Genomic DNA, 12,217 nt, shown 5'->3' on the forward strand with positions numbered 1-12,217 from the left:
TGGTTTTTGACCTTTTTTGAAAAATATTGGATTTATAGGAAATATAGGACGACTTTGATCCCTGTAACCATCTATCCGAAGCTTTGAATGCAGTTTCGTCAATGTCCATTTTTTGAGCAAAACTTAGAGTTTTTGACTTTAACAAATTTCCATCTATTGGAACATTTTTTGATCGCATTATTTTCAGCCATTCATAAAGTCCTTCTTCAAGCTTCTGAAATTTCCCTTCGTGGGACCTATTTCTGAATGATTTGACCCCTATTCTTTTTTCAAAATTGAACCCTGACTCTTAATGATGTCAAATAGGGTACTTTTGAGAATTTTAAAAGCCCTCGCAATTTCACATTTTTTCAGCGCTTTTTTAACACGCTTTTATTAGCTTCACCTGTATGTATGAATGTATGTATGTATGTATCTTGTAACAGAATCTTGTAGCTCAAATTTCGCCCACTTTTTGCGATCGGATTCTTTTGAAATTTGGCACGCGACCTCAAACCCGATGACAATGCAATCTTCTATAATCAAATTAATTAATTAACTCTTTTAATTGTTAGTTTCCTCCAATTTTAATCAATATTTTTGCATAAATCCAACAATGTGAAAAAGGAAAAATTTCAAAAAATACATTAAAAAATGCTCGCAAAAATTATTTTAAAATATCTACAAAAAACTTTAATTTTTCTGCATCAGACAAAATTTGTTCCAATGTTCCAAGGTAATTAGAACATGAAATATAACTGTTTTTAACTAATTTCATGCCAAAATTTAGGTGAGCCTTCAATAGGAAATTCATTGCTGATTAGACCATTGTTGAACAAAACTTTTATTCAAATGCATCTCAAATTTTCAAATTAATGTAGATATATATGATTTCCGCACGCATACATCGATGACTGAGATGATTAGCTGGATTAGACAATTACTCCACAGGCAATTTATCAGCGAAGTTGAATGTTTTTAGAGCTCGGCTATTACACTTTAAGGGGTACAGTTGCTCTTTTTAGAGTTCGAGAGACCACGTTTCAAATGCCACCCGAGACCTTTAGCCGCTTTTTTTTTTTTTTTTGGGCAAATTTCATGAATATAAAAGATTTTGAACAATGTTGAAATGAATATTTTTTCGTAAAACAAGTTAAACTAAAAAGAATAAAATAAAATAATAGTTTAAAAAACTAAAAAAACACGCTTTCGTAGCAAAATAAACTAAAAAGTGAAAAATAATCTTTGGATGATAATAGTTGAGCAATCATTTAATTTTAATGTAATACAAAAAAGCGTGGGGGGCTTCTTATCAGTTGCATTGAATTTCTTCCATTTGTTGTCCATGTAAAATGTAAATAGACAGCATACCACGCTTTTTTGTATTACATTAAAATTAAGTGATTAGTCAACTACTATCATCCAAAGATTATTTTTCACTTTTTAGTTTATTTTGCTACGAAAGGGTGTTTTTTTAGTTTTTTAAACTATTATTTTATTTTTTATCTACTTCTCTTAACATTTCAATTTTAGTCTCTAGACATATTACTCTATGTGTATTTGAAGCTGCCATCTCATTCAAATTGCGAAGAAATACGTAGTGTTTGGTCAATTTGTATTTCGCTAAAAATCTACCAAAATCTTTTCACTCCTTCCCGCAGCAGAGAATGACTAATCCAAGGCACATGACCTAGAACCTGTCCAGGTTCAGGTTGAAGGGCAGGTTATTTGTCCTCGAACCTCTTATCACATTTCCGGAAGCAGAACTTCTGAGCTGACATGACATCTGCACTGACAGCAAGGCTCCAAAGCTCCTCTTATTTCAGAGAATCGACCCTTAAAACTCATGTGATTCAAACACCAAACTACCATACCAATACATTTGTCAACCCCTTTTTCTAAGAAATCCGGAAATTTCATGTTTCCTCTTCCTCTATTCTATCCGTGCTGTAGTGAGTGGGAATTCCCCCTCCAGACTGAACACTGAAGGCTCCATGCAGCTTTTCTCTAACCAATAATCAAGGTAATTTCAGATTGCAAAAAATGTTCTACTAGGAAAAATACCGGAAACAATGTTTGCTGAATTCGGTCTCTATATTGGATTAAGCAATGCAAAACTCGTTATACAGAAAGCAAGTTAACGTAGAGTATATAGGGGTAAAGTTGGGACTTTTACCACTGGTTACATGGAATGGTCTTTATAATGTGTGATCATTATAACGAGTGTCGACTGCAGTACCAGTAGCCTTGGAAGATGTGAGTATATAGCATGATTTAGAAAAAGATTTCAATGAAAGTCTACTGAAAATCTGAACTTTAAATGTGTTTAACTCAAAACCTGGAAATATCCTGGAATTATTTGCATATACCACATTAATTTTTGCAGCAAGTAAAAGAACTAATTAGGCGATTTAGACCACAGTAATCTCAACAGCATTAGACATTCTGCAGAATGATTTAACAACAACAGCAGTTGCTTGCTATTTGTGGCAAAATTTGCTCAGAGATAACTTGAAATCAGATTTATTAAAAGTTAAAAAAAAAAAATGAACATGCAATCTTGCAATGACATATTTTTGCTTATTTGTTACACCCGAAATATAAGTAAGAGAAACCTTAGGGTTATGAACGAAAAGAATTTTACAGGGTTTGTACTCAATTTCAGAAACAAAATGAAGGAGTTTTGAAGGAGTAAAATGAGATTTTGAAGGAGTACTTTTGGACTGTCCTTAAATGTCACACTTTTTTTCAACGAATTCAACCGACTTCATCCTTTGTCAAAAAGTGTCACACTTCACCTTACTCCTTCCCTTGTCACCTGTCAATTTTTTCATAAATATAGTATTATAATAACTGCATGCTTTCACTTTTTATCATCTTCTCACCTCCCCTTGTCACAATTTTACAAACCTCTCTCCCCTTCAAGGCATGACATCACTTGTGGATGATCCTTTTTACATTGTCAAAACTACAATTTACTAAATAATTGTTCTTTTAACACAATCACATCTACTTATGTATTTTTAAACATTAAAATAATAATTAATGGAGGGAAAAGCAATAATCATAAAACTACATTTACTTCACTTATGAAATGTCTTAGTCACCTAATAATATTTTCACCTTCAACTTTTATGACTTCTATAATCAATTTGTAAATCACATCTTTATGAAAAAAATAAATAATACAAAATTACCATTACATTAAAATCACCCTTGTGACAAAGTTAAGTTATTGATCGAAGTATTTTAAATTACTGTCATATAGGAAGATTATGTAGTCTTGAACTAAAAAAGAAGGAGTTTTGAAAGAGTTAAAACCAAAATGAAGGAGTTCGAAGGGCTCTTCAGAAACATTTCCTAATTGAAGGAGAATTGGAGGAGTTTTGAAGGACCGTACGAACCATGCTTTAGCAGTGCTCTATACACAGGACAGTAATGAAGAAAATATTTTCCAACTTCTATTTGTTCACTAAAAGTTCAAAAAAGATTTAAAAGTAGTAATGCTTCTGGGCTTATATTACATTAACTGATGGTGAAATAAGAGTAGTTTGGTAAGAATGAATAAGTAATAATTACATAATTCTATTTTTGTTCAAAAGGTAACTTGATTAAGTGTTCTTAATAAGGTCTCTCATTTTTGTAGAACCTTAATTACTTGAAATATGAATTGACGAACAATAAAAATTAGCATTTTTCACAATTGTGGTAGTGAAATCTTTGGCAAACATTTAAATAACATAGAGCATAATTTTAAAATACATGTACCAATCGAAAGAATGACTTTTTCTGCATATACTGGGATTTCTGTAGAAATAAAATTATAATCTTTTTTAGTAAATTTTAAATACAATTCTAAACTTTTATTCAAGCAATTGGGAATGATTTCATTATTGGTAGCCAAGGAGAGAACGTTCAATGACTTAAAACTCTTATCTGTTGCCAGTTTCTATTTGTTAAGAAATAAAATATTTCTAATGCATTTTAGTATATAAGAAATGTTACAAAAAAAAAAAAAAAAAATCAATTTACCCACTTGATTCTATTTTGATATTATGATATTAGCAAGTTTTAGCTGTGATAATCCAGAAAACTTTTATTTTATAAGTGTTCTAGTCCATAAGATTAATCTTAGTATGAGTTCGGAAATCAGGTTGTGGTATATTTTAAATTCTTAATCTAATATTAGTTCTTGTACAACGATTAATTACTCAAGTAAAGTGCCTATAGCCAAATTGCAATGATATAAAAAGATGTAATTTTATTGAATATGACTTTATGAATCTTAATGGTTACATTTTGCCCAGCTCTTCTGCTCGGGCTTTCATGCGATTGATGAAGGCTTGACCTTTGCTTTTTCTAAAGTTCTCATAAGGATCATTGAGGTTTGACCCAATTCCTTTGTACATATCTTGACGATCTCTGACATCACCAGCGTCTACAGGATCCTGTATTCCTTGCTCTGTCGCTCCCAGTCCAGCACCAGACCAACCTTGGTTCAGAAAAAATAATCTCTTATTTGAAACTTCCAACAAAACACTAACACAAGAATATTTAACAGACCATTCCAGTTAATGCTACAGAGGATACATTATCGTATTGATAGGCAATATATTAACTTTACATTTTATGCTGGCAATTCCGCAGATAAGTTTCATGTTCACTGACATACTTAGCAATATTGACAACTTTTTGTTTGGATTATTTTTACCATTGAAGACAGCAATTACTTTTGTGGAATGGGGGGAAAAAAATCAAAGGAGTAAAAAAAAGATCACCCTAAAATGAAAAAAAAAAGATTTAATCTTCTTGCTGGAAAATTAGGGGGAAAAAACAAAAGTTGACAGGTATGTCAAATGTTTACGACAAATTTGTTTTGAAAAATTATCAATGTGTTTAAAGAATGGAGTTTTTAACATGCTTGGCTGGATAGAAGTAGTATAACACTCTAGATTTGTCACGAAAAACAATTTCTCGTGCTAAGAGAGAGAGAGAAAAAAAAAAAAAAAAAAAAGAGGATATATTCTTTTTCATTTAACAAACAAAATTTGGAATTAATGTTCCAAAAGGAATGAAAATCTCAAGAACAACATCATTTTACAGAGGTGCAAAACTAAAGAATATTGTTCAATTGAAGGGGAATTAACATTATATTGTACACATATTCATGAGGACAAGAAATTTTCAGTAGGATAGATAATGTTTGAATCACCCAATATTATACCATCTAATTTAAAGTTCAAAAGAATCTACTATATTTATTTAACGCAGCAGGTCCAGTGGGATAGATCGCATTCAAAGAAAAAATATCCCAATGTGCTATTTAGAGCACTAATGATGAAACATGAATCAAAGTGTAGTTCAAGAGTTTTTTTTTTTTTTTTACAACAAAATAGATATGGATGAATTTTGCAATGAATTAATAAAGAATTTTGTTTATTAATTCATCTCAAAATCATTCTTTAAACAAAAGTTTGTAATTCTGACCTTTGAAAGTTGACATAGTACATTTGAAGAGCAACAGTATAGGGAAGATAAAAAGAACTGTGGCATTACCCATCTTTTTAAGAAGCTGATGACCTTTATTGCTTTCATCCAAGCGACGATCTCGTTCGTGTGAATTTGATGAACCCCTGAAAAGAAACAAAGCTTCAGAAACCTCATACAACCCACCAGTGGCTGAAACTTATACAGGTTGTACCTTTATACATGCTTTATGTATAAACTTAATTAAACAGAAAAAACAACAACCTTAAAACAGATTGTTGCAGAAAAGCAGTTATTAACAGGACATGCCATTTCAGAAAACAAATTTTATGAATAAGGTACTTCAGAATTTGAGGTACGAGGGCTGTTTTTGTTTTCAACTTCCGATCGTGCCACTAGGCGGCAGGGCGAGTAGCATCGGCCAGCAATGTGCGGCAGTCGACTGTGCACCTCTCTCACTACAATCTCACTCTTTTTCAGGCGTCGGACGCCATTACCAGTTTATCTAGCGACACATAAACATGGCTACCATGATAGAATCTCCGGTCAAATGTGAGTTGTGAAGTGTCATTCGCTTCTTGCAAGCTGAAGGGTTATCCGCAGCAGAAACTCACCACAGAATGAAACGAGTATACGGTGAAAGCTGACAGTGCAGTGCGTGATTGGTGTAGGAAATTTAAAGATGGACAAGGTGACATTTATGATGAAGAGGGCCAAGGACGAAAGTCGGTCGCAAACGAAGACCTCGTTGATCGAGTTGACCAAACTGTAAGAAGCATTTGGAGGTTTATGATTACGGAACTTTCCTATCAGTTTCCTGAGATTTCAAGGTCAGCCCTATACACTATCGTAACTGGCTACAAGTTAGGCTACAAAAAAAAAACGCCGTGAAAACCCATCTCAAACCACTGGCGGCAAACTTCTATGAAGAAGGTAGTACCCAGGTATGAAAAATGCCTCAATTTAAATGGCGATTATGTTGAAAAGTAACTAATAATGTACCTAACTTTTGATAATAAATTTATTTAATTACTCTCACTAGTTTTATTTTTATACCACATCGGAAGTTGATAAAAAAACAGCCCTCGTACCTACAGGATTCAACACAGGCTAATTTTACTGCCATTTTTCGGTACCTAGCTTAAAACATTTTGCATTGCTTTAGTTTCCAAATAATACCAAAACCTTATCAACATTATAGTTTTTTTTTAATTCAAGTTACACGGGTGTTTCTATCACAAACTTAATTTCTGAAGAAACACAATTCTGCAATATATCAGACTGTTTAAACTGATTATAAAAAAGCTAATTTGCTAATCACAATATTTTTAGCAGCATAATAATCATCACAATACTTTTCTCCGCACACACCCCACCACTTAGCTGTGAGCCTTAGGGCCCCCTGCACGGCTGGGTGCGACGGTCAAAATCATCACAATACTAGGAATACGTTGTAGCGGATTTACCTTATTGCAACAGTAAGCCCAGCTCCCCTCCCAGTAACAAAAAGGCCGTAGAGGCAGGGGATCATAATACCTGTACATCAAACTTTTTTTAAAGTGTTGGGGGAAGGGGGGTTCAAAAAAAAAAAAAAAAAAACAATGAGACAGGCACTCAAACCTGTGTTAAACTACCACTGAAAATACGTTGATTGCTTGTTATAGGTCTTCATTTCAAGTTTTATTTCATGAATTTTCAAAAAGTAGGAAAAATTAATTTTTAAAAAATAGAGAAATAAGAAATAAAAAACCCAAAGCAGACAAATTATCATCTCTGTTATTGCTTAAAACTTTGTCTCAAACCACATAGGTTACGAGAGGAAAAATTTTCAAAAACCATACTAATTAGCTGAGTAAATATGAATCAATTAGTTAAACACTGGTTTAAGAAGTGACTAACTAATGTGAAAAAACAATATTAAAATTTTTTTTAAAAAGTTCAATTTTGGATGTATATTTTTTTTAGTGTTACTGTTTTCAAATTTGATTACTTTGGGGCAAACATTAAATGAGGAAATTTTAGCCAAAATCAAGAAAAAAAAATAAGGCAATATTCATCACATTCAAACTTAAACAAGAACAGAAAACACTCACATGTTGAAGGATGGAGGAGGGGACTGACTCCTGTCTCGATCTGGAGAACCACCACGTCTCTCTCGAGAGTCTGGAGAGCCACCACGTCTCTCTCGAGAGTCTGGGGAACCACCTCGTCTCTCTCGAGAGTCTGGGGAACCACCACGTCTCTCTCGAGAGTCTGGAGAAGTTCGTCTCTTGTCTTCCGGACTCCGAGACCTCGATCGCCCCCTCGACCTCTGAAAGTGTACTCTTTGGGGTGAAGGTGACCTTGAAGAACGACGAAAGGGGACATCCGGAGATCTGGAGCGGGACCTGGAGATCGATCTTGACCGCCTTTTGCCCTTCCCACCATTCTTCACTGGAGGAGGAGGAGGAGGCGGAGGTGCACTTTCTGGTTCAGGGCTGTAAATGGTCATATTAATTAACATTTTTTTCTTACAATTAATTACAATTAAAACTCCGAATGGTCGCAAAAAACAGGAAATTTTGGGGAAAATGTTTTTTCTGAAGGAGTAACTTCTAATCAGAAAAAATAGAATATTTCTAGCACAAAATATTTTGCTCTGTTTACATTCTACTGATTTTTTCTTTAATTTTATTGAGCAATCACGATTGCTTATTGTTCTCACTTGACTGTTTTTGGCGTTCCTTTGATATTTCCCACCGCCACCCTCTGTACCATCACGGTCGACAGGCTCCTCACGATGCTGCACCTCTAGCAAAAGCCATCTCCAGGTTACATCCACGTCCTACACACACATGCGCACACACAAACAAATACACACACATACACCTACACAGGCATACATACAGACACCCACACATACACACACAAAAACATACACACACATACACACAACTACCCACACATTCATGCCTGCACACAGACACAAACACATATGCCTACACACACATACACAACCCCCCCCACACACACACACAAACACACACGCCTACATACACACACTTGTGATTGCGAAAAACATAATTTGAATTCAAGCTGTCAAAATTCAAATTAATTTTTTTTTATGCTTCTCAGTATCCCACATGAAAACACTTAAGCTAGCTGCAAGAATTTTAATTGATCTACCCATCAAGATGCTACTTTTCTTCCCAGAACGCCCAACCTAAAGTTGCGGGTGTGACATTTACACTAACTAAATTAGTCATCAGCAAAAATATTTTAGAGTATAGGTTTCAATTTCTATATTTTTCAATAAAGATCACTTGCAGGTACATTGATGCCAATTTGCAAGTTGATTGATATTTTATTTATTTTTTAAAAAATTAATTTCTACCCATTGCGGGTGTAACATAAAAAGGACATGCATTTTCACCTTGCGATCAAAACATTCAAAACTCTGTGAATTATATCAACTGATCGAACTGTTTTTTTTTTAATGTTAGACAGTAATACTTAACTAATTATTCTATACAAAAATTTAGATACTCACTCAATTATTTTCACTGTAAAAAATATTCAATGTTGCCGTTGCGGGTGTGACACCCCGTTGCGGGTGTGACTTGTGTGGCCAATAAAATAACAACATACACAAATAGTTATCAATCAGACATTTTATGATTAGCACAGTAATAAATAAGAGAAATTGCAAATAACTAAGGAAATTTTTTTTACATAAATCTCATTTCCAATGTAGAATTGATGATTTCAGGGGGTGTTAGTTTTCTTATTACAATGTTCTGTTTCTCTCATGACTCTCTCAACGTTCTCTGACTGATTGGGCCAGATGTATACATGTTCTGAAGGGTTTTTTTTCCAAGTATTCTACTTGTATGTCTTCTCCATCTATTTGCTTGATTTGACCTTTTTTTTTTTTTTTTGAGGTAGAAAACAAAACTAATTCTACAAAATCTCCAATAGCATTTATATTACCAAGGGAGATCATTTCCGACTGAGGCAGCAATGAAACTATCTTCAGTGCACTTTCTGCAGTTAGTGCCTGCCACTTGAATTGTACCCATATCGATCGGTACAACATGGTGTACCGATTGTAAGTTTGGTACAGCTTTGTACATGGCGGCAGCGTGCGTGAAGCATTTTTGCAAAATCTTTTGTGATGTCGCTCTCTGCAGAATAAAGTACTCTGATTTTTTTAAGAGCCTTTTCTGCTCAAATGGCAAAATCCGATGCAGAATTGACTGTTGCTCTACGCTGTAGAACGGCAAGTGACACCATTTTTTTTTGTTACCGCACCAACACCATCCACAGCTCCTTATCTATGAGACCTTGCAAAGTATGACCATGAAATTTCAATGTTGTAGTCTTTATGGTTGTATGACATTAACAGAAGATTGTACCTGTCTATGGATTGCATTACCAAAAGTTTGAGCTCTTCAAAAAATTCCCATCGACTCTGCTTCTACAGCTGGAGATGGTGTGGCCCCTTTTGTCGAAGATTTCTTTCTCTCTCTACACTTTCTCTGCCTCTCATTCTGGTTTTGCCTCTACATTTTCTTTTCTTTCATGGCCACAGATGTGATTTTTTAAAGTAGTTTCTTCGTAATTTCTATTCTTGCTTTGTTTCTTTCCCTTTCTTTTAGAAAATATTCTGAGTATTTAGCCGAGTTTTCTTTCATCTTTTTATGATGATTTTTGAATCTTTCAGTGCTGTTCATTCTTCTGCAAAAAAAAAAAAAATGTGTAAAGTGAATAAATATAGCACTACAAGTCCCAAAATATATTGTTGAACATTTTTTTTTTTGGAAATTCTTTGAATTTTTTAACTCTAAATGAAATTAAAGACATTAAGTTTTGATTCATTTAAAACTTTAACTGACAGAATTTTATACAAAGTTTTTTTTAATAAATATTTTAATAAAAGTTTCATTACTATTTTTATTATTTCTTTATATTTATTTTGAATTTGAAATAAAAAATAATCTGTCCCTAATATTACATTATTTGTTTTAAAAAGTAAAGGGGGAAAAAGTCAAATGCTGAAAGCAAAATTATACATTTTTATACATATTTAAAAAAAAAATTGTTTTGGTTTTTTAAAGTTTTATTTAAAAAAAAAAAAAAAAACAAATCTTACCATATTGAATAGTTGCCTTAATTATAAATCAAGAAATACAAAAATGTTTCTTAGGAGAACCAATAATATAGAATACCAAACTAAATAAATCAACTGCACATGCTCTAAAGATACTAATTTTGAATTAACTGGGGTCTAGGCAAATAAGTCAAAGGCCAAAGGTTAGGTCAAAGGTTAAAACATTAGTGCTGTCATCTACATGCATTCCAGAATTACATTTGTGTTTAATTTAAAAAGATGTTGCGGGTGTGACTTTAACTAAATGTCACACCCGCAACAGGAACACGTCACACCCGCAACGCTTAATAACTCCAATTAAAACATTAATTAATTTTTTTTATGTTTGTTATTCAAAGTACTTTAGTAAACTATTTTAGAATACGAAGTTTCAAAACTTTTAGGCAAATAAATTTTTCTGTGGAAATATAAATGCATTTTTTTGTTGCGGGTGTGACACAATAATTAAGAGTAATTAAATATGCTTACCTTTTGTAGTGAAGATTAGTAGACATTTCTCTTCAGGAAAAAACTTGCTAATGAATGTCAGATTATGTGTGAAACTTTATAGATTTCTAGAATTATTTGTTCAGCTGTAATAGACCATGCAACATAAGCAGTTTTGGTGCAGTCTAGTTCGCGCTGATCGAGTTCCACTTTAGTGATTAAAATAAGAATGTTAATGACATAAATGAAATTTTTTTTTCAATAAAATATGAAATAGTATACTTTTAACAGTGTGTATGCAAAATATCAACCATATTGAATGAAATTTGAATTTTCATCCTCATGTCCACTTTTTTTTTTTGGATTGGGCGAGAACTTAAATTTAAATGCAGGGTAGTATTATATTAATGAGTGGAAATGTTTTAATTATGTCTGTTCAACGTGCATGAGTTTATGTGAACACATGAACATATGTATTAAACATGAAACAAACTTTTAAATAATAAACTTTTAGTTTAAAATTTGCAATTTATTTGAAAAAAAAAAATAAATAAATTAGGATTAAAAATATAGATTATTAGTTCACTAAAATAACATTTTTTCAAATTAGTGGTGGAATTTGGATTATTTTTGGCATTTTGAACAAAAAAAACTAATTGCAATAACAAAGCAGAAAGGCTAATTTTGTTCAATAGTAAATTTTTACGTAAGAAGAAAAAAAATATGCATGCTTGTTTTGTTTTTTTAAATAGTCAACACTTCAAATTTTCTAAGAAAACATAGCTATTTAAAAAACTACATTTGTGTTTGCCAAAAATCTTTTTTCGTTTTTTTTTCAATTTTTCGAGCAAAAATCGGAAGAAAACTTCCTTTTTTTATCCACTGCTTCAAAATGTACAGAAATTTCACATTTTTAACCACAATAATAATAATTCTGAGTGCAACTATATTTTTTGGAAAGAACAGGTAAGAAGATTTTCAGAAATGAGGCATGCATGACACAAAGAATATGTATATGAGGTATCTAAAAGAAATGGAATTTAATGCAAAAGCTAAAAATTTGAAGTACAGTAGTTAAAATTCTAATCTGCTTTGGGGTAAAAGATGGTAATAATAGCCCAAGCAGTAGTAAGTTAAGAACACAAAAGAAATCTTAGGTTTAAACTTTTTTTCTCA

General features: G+C 32.6%; 1 protein-coding gene across 1 annotated transcript in view; it reads right to left on the minus strand.

Moving 5' to 3' along the window:
* Positions 1-4,217: 4,217 nt before the first annotated feature.
* LOC129220582 (calcium homeostasis endoplasmic reticulum protein-like) overlaps positions 4,218-12,217 on the minus strand; it is an 82,073-nt gene continuing 74,073 nt past the window's right edge. Inside the window, exons 24-26 of the mRNA XM_054855014.1 lie at positions 7,560-7,943; positions 5,536-5,612; positions 4,218-4,471 (exon numbers count right to left, since the gene is read on the minus strand). Coding sequence (XP_054710989.1) covers positions 4,272-4,471; positions 5,536-5,612; positions 7,560-7,943 — 661 coding nt within the window. The 3' untranslated portion in view covers positions 4,218-4,271. The remainder of the gene's footprint in view (positions 4,472-5,535; positions 5,613-7,559; positions 7,944-12,217) is intronic.

The sequence above is a fragment of the Uloborus diversus genome, chromosome 4, assembly GCF_026930045.1.
Source record: "Uloborus diversus isolate 005 chromosome 4, Udiv.v.3.1, whole genome shotgun sequence".
Classification (NCBI taxonomy): Eukaryota; Metazoa; Arthropoda; class Arachnida; order Araneae; family Uloboridae; genus Uloborus; species Uloborus diversus.